This window comes from Xenopus laevis, chromosome 3S (assembly GCF_017654675.1).
Source record: "Xenopus laevis strain J_2021 chromosome 3S, Xenopus_laevis_v10.1, whole genome shotgun sequence".
Lineage (NCBI taxonomy): Eukaryota > Metazoa > Chordata > Amphibia > Anura > Pipidae > Xenopus > Xenopus laevis.
Window position 1 is genome coordinate 15570576 of NC_054376.1, and position 18542 is coordinate 15589117.

General features: G+C 42.5%; 1 protein-coding gene across 6 annotated transcripts; it reads left to right on the forward strand.

Annotated features, from left to right (window-relative positions):
- Positions 1 to 341: 341 nt before the first annotated feature.
- On the forward strand, positions 342 to 15544 carry rps14.S (ribosomal protein S14 S homeolog). 6 transcript variants are annotated; one of them, XM_041588032.1, is made up of 5 exons: positions 342 to 360; positions 10489 to 10639; positions 10807 to 10968; positions 14627 to 14703; positions 15433 to 15544. In XM_041588032.1, the coding sequence occupies exons 2-5, from the start codon at positions 10491 to 10493 to the stop codon at positions 15498 to 15500; spliced, it is 456 nt and encodes a 151-aa protein (XP_041443966.1). In that variant the 5' UTR covers positions 342 to 360; positions 10489 to 10490; the 3' UTR covers positions 15501 to 15544. The 6 variants fall into 6 exon arrangements, with proteins under 6 accessions (XP_041443966.1, XP_041443965.1, XP_041443961.1 ...); XM_041588031.1 differs by having other exon boundaries at positions 349 to 367; XM_041588027.1 differs by lacking the exon at positions 342 to 360 and adding an exon at positions 9154 to 9306.
- The last annotated feature ends 2998 nt before the right edge of the window (positions 15545 to 18542 follow it).

The window sequence follows — 18542 nt, forward strand, 5'->3', positions numbered from 1 at the left end:
CAAGATGCGGGGGCGCACTGCTTCACTATGCTATTAATCAAAGCCGCCAGCGTCAGTACCTGATCTGTCCAGCGCGGCCACCTAATTAGTTTACTAATCCGTGAGCAGCGTCTGCTTCATGTAATCATCCCTCTGCTCTGTCTCCGTGTTCCTCCCCCACTCTCTGGAATGGCAGCAAGACGCTCAAGTTTGCAGCCTCCTCCCACCTCCATATAGCAGTGTAATGTAACAGAGCAGAGAGAGAGAGGGAGGAGGACTGCAGAAACTTTGAATTAGTGGACAGGACACCTGTGTGATGTCACGACAGGCTGCTTTCTTTACAAACAAACAGGAGAGCTGAATTATTCTTCTGGGAAGCTGGTGAGAGGTATTTATTTCTGGGGCAAAGCAGAGCTGGTGCTGAAAGTGGGCCTGTGGATTGGAGAGTGGGCCAGCAGTGTCTCAGCAGTCTGAAAAAACAGCAGCAAAGTCTCTCAAGTGACCAGTATTTCAAATTATTTGGTGGGTAGGGGGTGCATTGAATTATACTGTTCACTTGTGTTGTGGCCACAGCTTTTGCCATACAGACAAAGCTTGATTTTTCATTTTCCAGTGGAACAGAAAAAAGCAAAAAAAGAAAATGTAAAGCAGATATGTAAAATTATGGTTTGACTGTAATTTAGACGGAGAGGTTGGGAGCTCGGTTTTATTATCAGGAAGAAGCTGTGATAAACATGATATTAGCCTAATGTTGTAGTCATAAGTGTGACATGGAGGCTGCACAGTTTTGGTGGAGTGTGTTATAGAATGTCCTATTTATAGCAACTTTGCAATTGGTCTTCATGTTTTATTTTTAATTATTTGCTACCTATTTCTGCATTCAAATGGTGGTCACTTACTATTGCTCTGAAAGGCTACAAATGAATTGTTATTAAGTAACTCATGTATTGCTATTCATAGGGGTATATTTATCAAAGAGTGAAGTTAGAGATCACCACAGTCCACTAGTGTGAAATTCCGCCTCTCTCGATTCATTTCTATGGGATTCGTAAGTTCACCCTTTGATAAATATGCCTTTAAAAATCCTATAGCAACTTTCAAGCCACTGCCTGGTTTCTAGGGTAAATAAGACCCTAGCAACCAGCTGCTGAACAAAAAAAATATATAACTGAAAAACCACAAATAATGAATAATGACCAGTTGATTTTTTAATGAATTATTCTGTATGATTACTCATGAATTATTCTCTATGGAATTATGGACATACTGTACCTTATTGTTGGAATTGTCTTTGGCATCTTGCCTTTAATAAATAAACTGGGGGTGATTTACTAAATAATGCTAAATTGCTCCGGAGCAGTTCCCCATAACAGCCACTTAGACCTTCACTTTAATTTTCAAACTGTTGACTGATTTTTATAAGCAACTGCACTGATCCATTTTAGCACATACATTAATATGTAAGTACTGCTGTTTTTATTATTCTGAGTGCCCTTTTGGATGCTGAGAATATGTACTTAACTACTACAGTGTACCATATAGAAACACAGGGCTACAGGCTGAGTTATACAGGGAACTCTGAGTATCACTCATGTATTATAAGGGATAATGTACCCCCTACTGTAAATGATAAGGATATTAGAAGTCACTGAGGGTTCTGTGACCATATAAAGGCACAAGGCTGCAGGCTGAGTTATACAGGGAACTCTGAGTATCACTCATGTATTATAAGGGATAATGTACCCCCTACTGTAAATGATAAGGATATTAGAAGTCACTGAGGGGTTGTTCTGTGACCATATAAAGGCACAAGGCTGCAGGCTGTGTTATACAGGGAACTCTGAGTATCGCTGATGCATTATAAGGGATAATGTACCCCCTACTGTAAATGATAAGGATATTAGAAGTCACTGAGGGGTTGTTCTGTGACCATATAAAGGCACAAGGCTGCAGGCTGCGTTATACAGGGAACTCTGAGTATCGCTGATGTATTATAAGGGATAATGTACCCCCTACAGTAAATGATAAGGATATTAGAAGTCACTGAGGGGTTTCCGTGACCATATAAAGGCTCAAGGCTGTAGAATCTTTAACATACTTTACATTAATTACACTTAATTAAACTTAAGTGTGTGAGAAAGGCAGCTCTTTATGCACATAATTTTTTGCAGTTTTACCCCAATATATGAGTGGATGAGTACAAGACCAATGCATGTTTACATGTGGGCTGCTTTGATTTTTTTGCCCGGGCTGCTTTTTAATCCCAGTCCGGCCCTGCCGCCAACATGGTCCCAATTGGGCCCCACATTTGACAGGATCAGCCCTGTAGAAAGGTATAGTATCCCTTGAAGCTTGCAGCCTATTGTCACTTGTCTATAGAGACTGAGACTAGAGCTGCACCCAACAAATATGCTTTAGTAGGGTGCAGCAGACCCAGCAAGGGCCTAAACATTCCCCTATGCCATGCACCCTAATCCCTCACCATCCCCCCCGCAGCTCCGTCACATGGAAATCCGTGGCAGAGGCTGGGGAATATTTTTTATTTTTTTAATTTAGAAAATAAATTCATAGGCACCCAAAGGCCGCCCCCCAAAACCTGCCGCCTTAGGCACAGGCCCTCGGGTGCCTTAATATAAATACGCCCCTGTCCTCTCCAAGAGATAACACGGCTCCTACAGTAGAAGCAGTTTCTGGAAAACGCAGATATTTTGTATGTACAATACTGTAGCAGGTGCTGAGGAAGGCATTCTCCTTCTAATTAAATCTGACAAGGACAGTGTTTGCATGCAGTGCTTCCTTTAATGAGGACTGAGAGAAAAACAAATTGTTTGTTGCATATTTCCACACACACTCCCTCTCACAAACACACACACTCCCTCTCACACACACTCTCCCTCTCTCACAAACACACACTCCCTCCCTCTCTCTCACAGTCCCTCTCACACACACTCCCTCTCACACACACACACTCTCACACACACTCACACACACTCCCTCTCTCTCACACACACTCCCTCTCTCTCACACACACACTCTCTCTCTCACACACACCCCCACACTACCTCTCTCACACACTTCATAATAGAGGATATTCTCTTGTCATATGTAAGAAAATGGACCAGAAAAATTGTGTAAAGTCAGTGAAATGTATTATGCATTAAATATTGGTGGGACCACAAAAAAATGATGGTTGATCCCACTGTTATTAATAGGAAAAATTATATAGGAAGGCCGGTATTTTTTTCCGGAAAAGGTGGCAACCCTAGCCTCATGGGGCCCCTATACCTCCTGGGCCCCCTCTGTACTTATGCCTCTGGTGAAGGAGGGAAATCTTTCCCTTTTTGCTTCACAGAATAATTTGCAAATGAGTGAAAATTGAAAAAGGCGCATTTTCACATATATTCATTTATTTTTTTAGTATTTTTTGATTGCACATGTGTTACTTTGGGCTACATTTGAAGTGCCTCTTGGCAAGTTTTAGGCTGGTTTTGTAGCTGACTTTGGCCGGTTTTGAAGAGGAGACCTGGCAACCCTGATTGCCTAGCAACCAGAATGCTGAAATTGCAAACTAGAGATCTGTTGAATGAAAAGGGGAAAATTGTTTCATACTTACCGTAATTTTCCTTTCCTGGTCATCCCTAGGGCAGCATATTACTAACGATCGGGTAATTGTCTCTACCGCTGGGTAATCAGAAGAAACAAACACGCCCCCTACACCATAAGTACCTCCTCTCCCATACCTCCTTGTCTTTGTACTAAGCACATACAAAAACATAGGGAGGGTATGCTGCCCTAGGGATGACCAGGAAAGGAAAATTACGGTAAGTATGAAACAATTTTCCCCTTTCCTGGTCATCCCTGGCAGCATATTACTAACGATCGGGTAATACCCAAGCAATAAAACCAGGGAGGGAAATATATGCTGATAATTTTAATAGACAGAGGCAGCGAGGACCGACTGCCCAAAATGAACGTCTGAAGAAAACAATAAATCTAATTTATAATGCTTGACAAAAGTATTAGACGAAGCCCAAGTTGCTGCCTTGCAAATAGACTCTGGCGGAACTCCTGCTTCTGCTGCCCATGAAGTTGCCACACTCCGAGTCGAATGTGCTCTCAAAACCGGTGGTGATGGCCTGCCCTGTACCGAATAGGCTTTGGAAATAGCTTTGGCAATCCAGCTACCCAGTGTTCTCTTTGATGCAGATTCTCCTTTTCTTGCACCGGCTGGAACAACAAAAAGCATTCTAGACTTCCTAATTCCTTCAGTCTTTTGAATATAGGCCTTCAGACATCTCCGAACATCCAAAGGACTGTCTCCGTCATCTGACGGCATAGAAGGAAGTATAATTGGTTCATTCAAATGGAAGTTAGAAACCACCTTGGGCAGAAATGATGGAACTGGCCTCAAAATAACTTTTTCCTCATGGAAGACTGTATAAGGTGGGTCAATAGACAACGCCTGCAGTTCACTCACCCTTCTAGCCGATGTAAGGGCCACTAAAAGGACGGTTTTTAAAGACAAAGGCCATAAAGGAATCTCCAAAATAGGCTCAAATGGGGGAGTAGATAAGGCACGAAGGACTAACGGCAGATCCCACGGCGGCGCCAACTTCCTCAGCGGAGGCTTAATCCTTAAGACTGCTTGAAAGAACTGATCCACTAATGGCTCCTCAGCCTATCTTTTACCCAACACTGCAGACAAGGCAGACACCTGCACTTTCAATGAGCTGAGGCTCAATCCGTAATCTAGACCAGATTGTAGGAACCCTAAAATTTCAGAAGTTGACGGGTTCAAGGGGTTATATCCCTGGGACTCTGACCAGACAGAAAAACGATCCCAGATCTTATGGTACGTAGAAATCGTCCCAGGTTTTCTGGCCTTAATGAGCGTTTCAACCACCTGATCTGAACAACCTTGCTGTTTTAATCGTAGCTTCTCAACCTCCAGACCGCTAAATTGAGGGCCCCTGGATTCGGATGTAGAAAGGGACCCTGAATTAATAGATCTTCCAACAGCGGCAGTCTCAGGGGTAATTGAATCGACAGGCGTCTCAGCAGGGGATACCATGGCCTGCGTGGCCAATCTGGAAGAACAGCTATTACATCCATACGTGAAACTAAGATCTTCCTCAGCACTCTGAAGATTAACGGAAATGGAGGAAAAATGTACGCCCAAAGATTCTCCCAATCTTGTGCCAGTGCATCCACTGCCACTGCTGTCGCTGAGGGAATTTTGGAGAAGAAAGTCTTGATCTTGGCATTGCTCTCCGAGGCCATTAGATCTATTTGGGGAAGGCCCCACTGAGCCACCACCCACAGGAAAATCTTCGGATTCAATCCCCATTCTGTTTTGTCTACCGAATAGCGACTCAAGGCATCTGCTCGATGATTCAGACTGCCCAGGATATGAATGGCTGTGATGTTCTGTAAATAGGTCTGTGCCCAGGTCATGATTGGGATGGTCTCCCTCATGAGTTTGAAACTCCCTGTGCCCCCCTGTCTCCTCACATACGATACTGCTGAAGCATTGTCCGATCTGATCTTCACAGACAGGCCTAAAAGGACTGGCTTGAGAGCTGACAGCGCCTTCTGGATCGCCCTCAACTCCAACACATTCGAAGGTAGATGCGACAGATCTTTGTTCCACTTTCCGTGGACCTCTATACTGCCCACATGGGCTCCCCAACCTGTGCCGGATGCATCGGTAAAAACTTCTGTCCACTGAGGCTCCTCTAGAGCAAACCCTATGCGAAGATTCACCGGTTTCTGCCACCAAGAGAGGTGAGTTTTGAAGGCTGGAGACAGATTGATAATCTGCGACCAACATCTGTAATGACGATTCCAATGAGTCAGAAACCAACTCTGCACTGGTCTCATTCTCCACCTCGCCCATTTCACTAACTCGATAGAAGAAGTTAGGAGGCCCAGAAAGCTCATGAGTTCCCTGGCTGGTAGACTGCTGCGGTTCTGAAGAAGTCTCGCTTCCTCCGTAATACGTGAAATCTTCTGAAGGGGCAAGGAAACTAACCCCAGCCTGGTATCGAAGAGTGCCCCGAGATATATCATTCTTTGTGTTGGAACTGGCTGACTCTTCTCTTCGTTTAGAATCCAGCCGAAACGCATAAGCGTCCTCCTCACCAACTGTACTTGATCCCTGAGGGATTGTGGATTTCTTCCAACAATTAGAAGATCGTCTAAATAATGATAGACTTCCACTCCTTCCCTTCTCAAATTGGCGATAAGCACTACCAGCATCTTGGTGAAGGTTCTTGGTGAGGTAGAGAGGCCGAAAGGCAGGCAGCGAAATTGAAAATGGAGATCTCCCCATGCAAATCTTAGAAAACGTTGATGCTCTTCCGCCACTGGGACGTGCAGATACGCATCTTTTAGATCGAGGGAGGCTAGCCAATCTCCTGTGTGTATCACTGACTTTATAGTGGAGAGAGACTCCATTTTGAATCTCTGGTACTTTAAACACTTGTTCAATCTTCTTAGGTCTAGGATTGGGCGAAGCTCTCCTGAGGCTTTTGGAACCAGGAACAATGGAGAATAAAACCCTAGACCTCGCTCCTGAGGCGAAACTGCCACTATCGCCTTTTTTGCCCTCAGCTGGGAAATGTAGCCCTGAAAGATTAAATGGTCTTCTTTTTTCCCCGTCATCTTTGAGGAAATGAAAAAATTCTTTTGAGGTTTTTGTAGAAATTCTAAGCGGTATCCTCTGGTGACTACCGAAAGGACCCATTGATCTTGGATCTCTCTGGCCCATACCTCTCGAAACTCCAGAAGCCTTGCTCCTACAGGAATTGGCAGGGCCAGCCTCATATCATTGAGGTCTTTGCTGATTCCTTGGGGATTTGGGGTTTCTAGCCTTTGTGGCCCGAAAAAACCCAGACTGACCAGACCGCCAAGAACTTCTAAAGTCTTTACCCGGTCTGTAGGCTTTAGCCTCTTCTTTGCGTCTATAGGCAAATCTATCCCACTGCCTCCTTTCTTGGGGCCGCTTAGTTTGAGGCAGAAAGGTGCTCTTACCACCAGAAGACTTGGCAATAATGTCATCCAAGGACTTTCCAAAAAGCCTCCTGCCCTCAATGGGCAGCTTACACAGTGTATTTTTTGAGGCTGTATCCGCATACCAAGTACGCAGCCACAAGGCCCTCCTGGCAGCCGTAGTATATGCCATATTGCGTGCTGCCATTCTTGATAAATCCACAGTAGCCTCCAAGCAAAACTCTGCTGCTCTTTTTAAATCTGTAATAGCTTCACAAATTGCTTCCTTAGGAGAGTTCTCCAAAAAAGCTTCCTCAATATTATCTGCCCAGACCGTCATAGCTTTTGAGACAGAAACAGCAGCAATCGCTGGTTTACAAGCAGCTCCTGCTGTCAAATAAGCTTTCTTCAATTCTGTCTCCATTCGCCTATCCATAGGATGTTTAAGAGCCGAAATATCGTCAATTGGTAGAGCAGTCTTTTTTGACAGACGGGCTACTGGGGCATCAACTGTAGGTGGGTTCTCCCAAATTTCCAAATAATCCTGAGAAAAAGGATATAGATTCTCAAACTTATTCTCCACTGGAACCTTTCTAGGACCCTTAGCCCACTCTTGATCTAATATATCTTTAATTTCAGCATGCACAGGAAAAAAGTTTTTCTTCTTTTTAGAAAATAAGGAGGAAGAAGATGGCTCAGGCCGACTCTCTTCCAGACTCAGGGTGCGTCTAACCGCCTTGATAAGTGAAGGAATCATCTTAGAGTCAAAAACTTCAGCATTCTCCAATTCGTCCTCAGAAGAATGAGATCCATCAGAATCTGAAGATGAAGAATGTAATACAACAGATGTACTTGGAAGTGGATCCCTAGAACCCTCAGTCTGCCTAAAAGAATCAGCAACTGCTTCCTTAATCCATTGCATAACTGACTCTTGATTAAAGGCTGAGGTAGAAGCCAATGAAGGTTCCCTTCCACTATCACGAACAGCACAATCCTGAAGACAGGCTTGACACAGCCTCTTGTGTCTAACTGCAGGGTTGTCACATGCTTTACATGATTTCAAATCAGTACTCTCTTCTCTCCTATGACGCTTCTTAGAAGCAGATTCTTCCACAGGCACAGGGTCACTAAAAAATTGAGAGTACCCAATATTAGCAGCTCTTTTCGAAGACACACTAAAAATAAAAACATTAAATGCTGGCAAGGCACTCACCCAGACTTAGAAGCAGGACGCTTACTGGCAGCCGGCTCCATTCCAATATTCAGGCAGAATAGGGCATAGGACGCCAAAACCGCATGGTTAATATGCACCAGACGCACAACTGACGTCATCGAGGAGCGCATTGAGGGAAGCGCAAAGCGCCAGAAAACCCCCCGGCTGTAAGGGTCTCTGCACTGTAGAGTCGGCAGAGCTTCAGGTGGAGAGAGCCGCAAAAAAACTGCACCCGGTAATCGGATCAATGACCCGTGAGGGCCGAGCCTGCATTTCTACTTACCCAGAAGAAACAAAAGACAAGGAGGTATGGGAGAGGAGGTACTTATGGTGTAGGGGGCGTGTTTGTTTCTTCTGATTACCCAGCGGTAGAGACAATTACCCGATCGTTAGTAATATGCTGCCAGGGATGACCAGGAAAGGTAAATAACTCAAAAACCACAAATAATAAAAGATGAAAGCCAATTGCAAATTGTCTCCGATTATCAATCTCTACATTATGATAAAAGTAGGGTTGCCACCTGGCCAGTATTTTACCAGCCTAGCCGGTAAAAATGATGGTTCATCCCAATGTTATTAATAGGGAAAAAAGGTAAATATAAGATAAGAAGGCCGGTATTTTTTCCAGAAAAGGTTAAAAAAGCTAACTTAAAAGAAAACAATCCCTATAGCATTTTAATTCTATTGAATAAGTGGTACAGTTAGACTTCAATAAAGCAAACGAGATCTGATATTGAAGTACCCGTTCAACAAGCAACATTACAGTATCCCTTGGTCAAATACCATTCATCACAGCGGTAAAATGGTTTGAGAGCGAAAATCAACCTTGCGCAATTGGCTCCATATTTGTTGTGGGTAAACCATTTCAACATTGAACGTTTAAGCACGGACACTTCGCTACTATCTCCGAAACACAATCGTGCGGCAACTAAAAGGCCGCTAAATAAAGTAAATCGTAGTCGTAGCGTCTCCTAAAACTGCTTACAGGCGCAAGGCAATCTTTATTATAAGTACGGTGTGCCTGAAGGTTCGGGTATTACTTCCGGTAGAGACAGTGACCTATGCCCCTTCTGCGCATGCTCTTTCCTTTCCTGTAGCGGCTCCACGAGAAAAGACAGAAGTAGGTAAGGGCCTCCGATATCAATCTGTTGTAATCCTTCCAAAATCTGCCACCGTGCTGCCCCGCGCTCCCCTCCGGTGTATACGAGGGTTTCTCCTGTTTGAATAGCGGCATTTGGGTCTCGGAATATTTACCGATTAGGTGGAAGTTGAAGTTATATTTGATTGGGGGTCGGACCTTGCGCGCAGTAGTCGGAAACCAGAGCGCTACTATTCGGTATATGCGTAGCACTTTTACCCTATAGTGTGTGACGTGTAGAGCTGCAGTGCGATTGTGTGTACGTGCGACTTGTCTGTGTTGCATTACTTTTTAAAGAAACGGTAATACACTATAGCTGATATAAACTATAATTGTCTTTCTGTAACAAAACACCCCAGCTTTACCATGTGCAGAGCAACAGTACGTTATATTTTAATTACTTTGATGCAGTGTCAGTTTTTGGTGTTACTGTTTAATTGTGTCTGGAGGGGGGTGAAGGGTGTTGTAGTTCAGGAGCTTTGCATATCTTATAAACTGGATTTTAAAAATAAATTAAAGTGGCAATACTAATGGAGAAGACGAACCCCTGAAGGCTTGCATTGACAGGGCCCTGCTGCATAACTGGATTTATTTTGGATTATAACGTGTAGTGGCTTCCAGCTTGTCATTTGTGATGCTGGCAGCAGTGTTTAAAGGGAAAATCTTTTTTTTTTTTTTTTTCAAAACACATCAGTTAATAGTGCTGCTGCAGCAGAATTCTGAACTGAAATCCATTTTTCAAAAGAGCAGAGATATTTTTTATATTCAATTTTGAAATCTGACATGGGACTAAATATATTGTCAGTTTCCCAGCTGCCCCTAGTCATGTGACTTGTGCTCTGATAAACTTCAGTCACTCTTTACTGCTGTACTGCAAGTTGGAGTGATATCTTCCCCCCCCCTCCAGCAGCCTAAAGCTGGCCATAGACTCAAAGATCCGTCGTCAAACAAGCGGATTTTCCCCCGATATGCCACTAAAACGGCATGGCTATATCGGGGGTGATCCGAACGTTCGGCTGTATGGTCGAACGATTGGATTACGATACGCCAAGGGGTTCAGACGTGTCGGGTTAAAATTAAACCTTCCCGATCAATATCGGGTGGTTCGGATCTGTTTAGAGGTGCTACTTATGCTTGTCCCTAAAATGTTTGTATTTTTTTCTTGCAGAAATGGCTCCACGTAAGGGTAAGGAAAAGAAGGAAGAGCAGGTCATCAGCTTGGGGCCTCAAGTGGCTGAAGGTGAAAATGTATTTGGAGTTTGCCACATCTTTGCCTCCTTCAATGACACCTTTGTCCATGTGACTGACCTGTCTGGCAAGTAAGTGATGTTGCCCCGGCAAATTGTGTACTAGGCTTTGGCTTGTGGGTTAGACTGAGGGTTATTGCCTTTGTATAACAGAAGTTTTAATGTTTGATTCCTTCAAATTATTGTACTAGCTGATTTGACCATTTTTGCTACTGCTAACCACAACTTGCCTCTTTCAGAGAAACCATCTGCCGTGTAACCGGTGGCATGAAGGTGAAGGCCGACAGAGATGAGTCCTCTCCATATGCCGCTATGTTGGCTGCACAAGATGTTGCCCAGAGGTGCAAGGAGTTGGGCATCACAGCCCTTCATATCAAGCTGCGTGCTACTGGTGGAAACAGGTATAATGCAGTGTGTTTGGGTTCTGCTTGTAAACACTTAATTAAAGGGGAACATATAAGCTTCATACTGAAATAAGAAACTTTCTAAATAAATATTCTGCTTTGTTTCTGAAATAATCAAGTTTGTTTATGTTCACTATTCCTCCCTTCGCTACATTTGTTTCTCCTCATTCTATCTTCATGCAGCAGTTGGGTGTCGGATGAATCATCCAATATGTCTTATAGGGGAGCTTCCTTTCCTAGCAGATGTATTAGAGCTCACTCAAATAACTGATTCCAGTACAAACATAATCTAACAAAATAATTGCCTTTTGCACAAATCCTGCATGTACAGAGACTGTACAGTATTTCTGGTGAGTGAGCTCTAATACATAAAGGCAAAAGGAGCCCCCCCCTATAAGTTACATTGGATAATTCATCTGACACCCAACTCCTGAATTAAGACAGAATAAGAAGAAACAGATGCTGAGAGAGGGATAGTAAAGATAAACTTGATTATTTCAGAAACGGTACAGAATTTTTAACTTGAATGTTTTTCAGTATGCTGAAGCTAATATTAAAGTTTCATTTTCGAGATTGTCCCCCTTTTAAATGAATTGTTCATTATAAAAACTGGGTAAATAGGCTGTGCAAAATAAAAAACATTTCTCAATATAGTTAATATAGTTTGCCAAAAATGTAACTGGATGTCTAACATAATAGCCAGAACACTACTTCCTGCTTTGCAGATATCTTGGTTTCTACTGATTACCTATCAGTGACTTGAGGGAGGGGGGCATATGGGTCATAACTGTTTGATTTTGAATCTGAGCTGAATGCTTAGGACCAATTGTAAACTTATTGAACAGTTATGTCCCATCTGGGCCCCTCTAAAGGTGTAAAAATAAAAACTGGGTAAATAGGCTGTGCAAAATAAAAAATGTTTCTAATATAGTTAGCCGAAAAAGTAATGTATAAAGGCTGGAGTGACTGTATGTGTAACATAATAGCCAGAACACTACTTCCTGCTTTTCAGCTCTTGGTTTACACTGGTTACCAGGCCGTAACCAGAGACTTGAGGGGGGCCACATGAATCATATCTGTTGCTTTTGAATCTGAGCTGAATGCTGAGGATCAATTGCAAACTTACTGAACAGATATGTACCATGTGGCCCCCCTTCAAGTTGCTGACTAGCTCAGAGTTAGAAAGCTGAAAAGCAGGAAGTAGTGTTCTGGCTATTATGTTACACATCCAGTCACTCCAGTCTTTATACATTACATTTTTGGCTAACTATATTAAACATTTTTTATTTTGCACAGCCTATTTAAAAAGTTTTTATTTTCAAACTGAAGTGTTCCTTTAAACTTTCTGACGAACCCATAGTTGCAAAGCAGGACGTTATGTTAGACATCCGCTCACTCCATAGATTACATTTTTGGCTAACTATATTATAAACCTTTTCTATTTTGCACAGCCTATTTACCCAGTTTTTATTTTTACACTGAACTGTTCCTTTAAAGTGATACTGACACTAATTATTATTCAAAATATTAATGTACATCAAATGTTACTTATGGTTCATGTTGATCATTTTTCACTGATAGGGTTGCTTTTGTAAGTAATTGTTAATTGAAGTTCCTAAACCTGACTGTTTTGCCAACCTGTCTCAATGTCAGTTAGAGCTTCTAATGCTAACAGACTGCTGAAGCTCAAATATGGCAGCCCCCTCAGAGAAGAACATGGGGGTAAGAAAGGTAATGTAAAAGCATCTGGCAAATACTTTTATGGCAAAATTACAAAAAACTTGCAAAGACAATATTATGATAGATGTAAAAATGGTTTAATTTCTGGTGTCAGTATCTCTTTAAGGCTCTATTGTTTAATACAAAAAATTCACTTCGTAAGTTTGTATAAACCTTGAAGCCAAGGCCTGACCCACACACGATTTTGATCACCACTGCGTGTGTCTGCACCCAGCCCGACAATGGTTCTGGATTCAGGCAGGAGGCTAATGCCAGCATAGGGGTTGATCATCGTCCTGCTGATTTGCAACCCCGTTTGGCATTCACGTTCTGTAGTTTGCATGCCAAATTTTTCAGTTTTCAGGATCTAGGTCTGACTTGTTGAATGAGATCAGTTGCTCCTACTCCCAACAAATTCTCCTGTGTAGTTTAGTCCTAATGGAAGGTTTGATTGCTTGCTGTGTCTCCAAGAGATTTGTCTAGGCTGCTGATGCAGTTGTATTGCTGTCCATTTTAGGATCAGCTTTTTCTTTTAAAGAAAGTTGGAGCATAAATCATGTAGCAGAGCATGGGTGGTTGTAACCCTATGAATGAAGTCCATGCATGCCCGGACTGGCAATCTGTGAGTTCTGGCAAATGCCAGAGGAACTGCTATAAGGTCCCATAGAAAGTCAGGGCTGGTGGAGGTTGTTTGGACGTAAATGTGGGCTGATTGTGCCTCTGTGTACCTGAAATGCCAGGGCCTATTTTAATTCTCAGTCCGGACCTGAGTCCATGTGTAGATTTGTTCACGAGACCTGTTTTCAAGATTTCAACCTCATTACTGACGACTGTTTGGTTTATGTTTAGTTTTCTGTGTGATTATTCCCCTCCTCCAGCATCCTTATTTAGATGAGCCCTAAATTATCTTCATCTTTATTCATTGTGAAGGTAGAGCAATACATATCTTGTGCTGCCCATAAACTGGGTGGTTGAAATGGGTACTGCCACGTGTTGTTATAAGAATGCATCTCCCAGTACTGATACAGTAACGTGCTTAACTTTTTGTTTATAGATCTGTGCTGTGGAACTTGAATTCTCCTTGAAGAGCCTGGGAGACTAGTCAATTTTAGGTGTATCCAATATGGATATAAGTAAATGGAATATCACAAAACTTAATATAATGGCTGTATGTTCTGCATTGCATTAGAGATTTTTATTCACATTAGTGCCCGCCCCAGTAGCGATTAAAATCTAAAGGTGAAGGATACAAACTCAGATAGTGAATAGGCACTGTGGCAGTATACTTCAGGGCTAATAACCTATAACAGTTGTGAATGTTTTGTTTCAAACAGCAGGGCAGTGAGTGAGACTTTCTGATTGCTTTATAGAGATGGAACAAATTTCACGTTTTACATTGCTCTTTGTATGCAATTCAGAAATGTATTTAGCCGACCGATCTAATAAGTTTTTATTTCTAGCTGCAGTAAACATGTGACCATTCACACCAGGGTTGTTTGCGCATGTCAACACTTCATCTCTCCCGAAAAATACTCCCAGATATCTTTTTATAAAATACCCTGTTGTCACTTCCGTAGAAGCTTGCAAGTCTTTTGCCTTTGGCAGGCACTTGCGTGGACAGTTTAGCACTACTTTTATACTCCCCTGTGTTTCCAAGCAGTGCCCCTCTCAGTACTGTTTTTGTTATAGACCGTTTTTTTCATAGGAATTGAGTTCAGTTGTCTTCCTAGTAGTGCAATGTTGGTTAAAATGCCCAGTGTGTCGACCTGAATTCCCAGTATGGAGAGAGAATATCCATTTTTCCTTTTGAGGATCAGAACCATACTACAAAAGGTTTCCCTCGTCTCATTGAATTTTTCCTGAAACTTCCGTATTATTTTACCACTTTACTGTACCAGCTTTTGTAACTTATTTTCCTCAATGTCTTATCTTTTAGGACTAAAACACCAGGACCTGGTGCCCAGTCTGCCCTCAGAGCTCTGGCTCGTTCAGGCATGAAAATTGGTCGCATTGGTAAGTTGAACTTTCCTTTATTTGTGAAGATTTTACTGAGCAAAGTTTTCTGAAATCTCAGCATTCCACTATTGCTTGAATTTCAACATTCTCTGTACAATACATTTCTCAAACTGATTTTTTATTTAGCCAATATACACTGGTATACACTGGTTCAGTGTATTTCTGTGGTCTTTGTTTCAAAATTGGACTGCTTGGAAGCTAAGTGCAAACAGCAGGCACAGGGTGCTCCGAAAATGTTGGCAAATTTACTTTTAATGGCAAGATTGAAGAAAACTTGCAGGGAAAGCATTAACCCCTGCTTAACTGCTCTCCATTGCCCCCTCACTGCACTCTCGACACAGTCTATTGGATAGAAAAGTGTTCCTATTTAGAGCTAGTCAGCTCTCCGTGTTCCATGCAACTAAAAAGAAATGAAGAGGGACTAAGATGGCACCTGTGAACTGACACTTTTTCTCTGTTTTACAAACTGATACTTTTCCATGTGATAGACTGTGTGGAGAGGGCAGTTGAATGGGGCTTTTCTATGTTGGAGAGGTGAGTTTAGTTCTTTAACTTTTTAGAGAGAGCTCCTCCTTAGGCTACAGTCCCACTAATAAACACAGACCTTGATGGATGAGTATCTTAAACTTGAACGATAATGCACTTCTAGGCATCTGTAATATGATTTCCGATGAACACATTGTTTTGATTCGATGAAGTCAATATAATATGTATTTTATTTTACAGAGGATGTCACCCCCATCCCTTCAGACAGTACCCGCAGAAAGGGCGGTCGCCGTGGTCGTCGTCTATAGATTCTACCTTTTGTCTTTCGGTTGTTAATAAAATTTCAGACCAATTTCTTTTTTGTGTGGTTCATAATGTTGCCCAGTCTGCGCAGGCTGTGGGTTGATGCATCGATGTGCGTGAAGTATCCATTGAAGGAAAAAAGCTTTATTTTTATTTTTTTGTTAAAAAAGCCTTTCTGGGAGAAAGCATCCTTAAAGGACAACAAATAACTTTGGACAACTCTGTTCATTGAGGGGGTGCCAAAATGTTGGGCACCATCCAGTGAATAGAATCACAAGGTCTGTTCCCCAGGCTAGTGCTCCTATAACGAGAAAACTTATACTGTCCTGGGGAACAGTGTGAGACAGAGAACCTGGTAAGATGGCAGATGCATTGTAATCTATTAAAGCAAACCATGTGGTGACCAGTCAACCCACGGGTTGGATATTGCATGATTTGGCACCACTGATCTCATACAAGTGGGAGAAGTTAGCTGGTCGCTAGATAGCCAGATGGTTTTTGAAATATTTTGTGACCACATGTGCATACTTAAGGTACATCTGCCTTATCCTGTTGCACAGTGCTAGATTTAATGCTTTAGGGCAGTGATCCCCAACCAGTAGCTCGTGAGCAACATGTTGCTCTCCAACCCCTTAGATGTTGCTCTCCGTATCCTCAAAGCGGGTGCCAATTTTTGAATGCCAGGCTTGGAAGCAAGTTTTGGTTGCATGAAAACTAAGTATAGTGCAAATTAGAGCCTCCTGTAGACTGCCAGTTCATTTAGGGGCTACCAAGTAGCCAATCAGAGCTCTCATTTGGCACCCCAAAGGACTTTTTCACGCTTGCGTTGCTCCCCAACTCTTTTTACATTTTAATGTGGCTCACGGGTAAAATAGGTCGGGGACCCCTGCTTTAGGGAGTGGTATTCTTAGACGAATTGAAGCTACTAAGTGCATACTAAGTTCAAATAAGGTGGGTGGACTTCTCACTCCCTAATCAGACATAGGGCTAATCTGCTAGCTGCCCCTCTCCTCTTGGTTTATAACATTTTCGAGAGTCTCCTCAAGTGCAGACGTTTCACTCAAACCCAATGCACCTAATGTATATATTGGAGTATATATCTCTGCCTTCCCCAGTATCATGAATAAATATGTTCCCATTCATGGTTGTTTCACCTATGTAATGAACAAACATTTTGTAATGGTTCTGTATGTTATTTTTTTTTTTTTTTCCACAAATGTTTTTATTTATTTTTTAATATGCATATAAGGAAAAAAAAAAGGAACAGAAAGGAAAATAAAATAAGGTAAACAGTCAAGTACAGATTTAAATGTGATAAAGCAGGATAGACAATAATAATCCAAAAACTAGTCAAGTGATCAGGAAAAGGGGGAAATGGATAGGTACACTCCTAGTTGTAGATATTGAAAGTTACGCACTGTGTATTACCTGTAGACCATGAGACAGAGCATAGGGCGGCAGTAAACAGTCGGTTGAGATGATGACTCCTGGGGGGTCCCATAACAGCTGATTGTTGCGGAATTCCCACGGACAAGATCGGACCCCAGCAACAGCTCCCGCTCATACCACGTGGTGGTTTGAAAAGTTTGGATAGTGAGCAGTTTTGCGGATGGAGTGAAGGTGTTAATGTAAGTCAACCAAGTGTCAAAAAAAACGTTCAGTGTTTTTCTCCTTATTCGTCAGGGTTTCAATCCAGTCTAAATGAAATATGTGATGCAGTTTCTGGCGCACCAAAGATAGAGGCGGAGGAAGTCGGGACAGCCAGGTATGCAAGATAGCCTTCCTGGCTGCCGCCGCCAGTCTCTCCGCTAAGGCTCTCTCCGGCTTGGAGATGTTTGGGGTAGATTGCAATTTGCTAAATATAGCCCACGTGGCATTAACGGTAAACGATTTCCCCGATAGGGTTTCCCAATAACTGGCGATTTCCTTCCAGAACTGTTGTATAAGAGGGCATGACCATAGACAATGTATCATATCGGCTCTGGGTGCCTCGCACTTCAGGCAGCTATCTGAGTGTGTTGTGCCTATATGAAACCTTTTCAGGGGTGTAAGGTAAGCATGGTGTAGCAATTGCAGGGACATTTCCTGGTATGTACTAGCCGGCAAAAGTTTCATCATCCGTGTGTGATGCCGAAGAATGTCCGTGTTGTCAGCCTGTGGGATGATAAGTTTCCATTTCGTAAAGGCCATAGTGGTATTATCCGGATCGACAGTCCTGATTAGTTTGTAAATATGTGCGGTGGATCTGATAGTATCATGTTTTGGCCATAACAAGTCAATTGTGTTATTCTTATCAATGTCCGTTAGCTGGGCCCATTGTCGTGTGACGAAATGTAAGAGCTGGAGCAGTGAAAATTGGTGCATCTGCAGGAATGGGTACTTTTGAAGTAAGGCCGAAACGGGTAGGACTGTGTTGGTAGGGGTAATCACGTCTTTAATATTTTGTAAGCTTTCAGTTTGCCAAACTCGGAAAACCAAGCTGTTTAAGCCCGGAGAAAACGTTGTATTGTTGAGCCAGGTGAGATTTAAGCCAGGTGAGATTTACAGAGTTAAAAGGAGATAAGTTCGCTTTTTTCCGAATGGAGTGCCAGGTTTTATATGTGTGGATGAAAAGAGGATTTTCCTGCATGTTTTTGGGGATGTCCGGGAGTGGAGTGTGCAAAAGCGAGTTAAGCGACAATCCGTCAGACAGGGCAGTATCTAAAGATATTTTGGTATAAATATTCCGGTGGTGGAGCCAGTCACCGACATATCTAAGAAGGGCAGCATCATTATATTCCATTATGTTGGGGAGGTTGAGGCCACCGTCATGTTTCTGGTATTGAAGTGTGGTAAATTTTATACGCGGACGTTTCTTATTCCATATAAAAGTCCTTAAAATGTGTTGAAGTCTTTTGCAATCAGTCGTGGAGATACGATAGGGTAACATCTGTAACTTGTAAAGTAATTTAGGGAATAAAGTCATCTTTATTAGATGAATCCGTCCCGAAAAAGTGAGGTTCGTGTGTAACCACTTCCGAGTGTCTTGTTCAATTTGGTCAATAGTG

Excerpts from the sequence above, each read along its gene's own strand:
- rps14.S (XM_041588032.1), top strand. The coding sequence starts at position 10,491 with ATGGCTCCACGTAAGGGTAAGGAAAAGAAGGAAGAGCAGGTCATCAGC. Across the intron at positions 10,640-10,806 it reads GTGACTGACCTGTCTGGCAA|AGAAACCATCTGCCGTGTAA; the intron begins GTAAGTGATGTT and ends TGCCTCTTTCAG. Across the intron at positions 14,704-15,432 it reads CATGAAAATTGGTCGCATTG|AGGATGTCACCCCCATCCCT; the intron begins GTAAGTTGAACT and ends TTTATTTTACAG.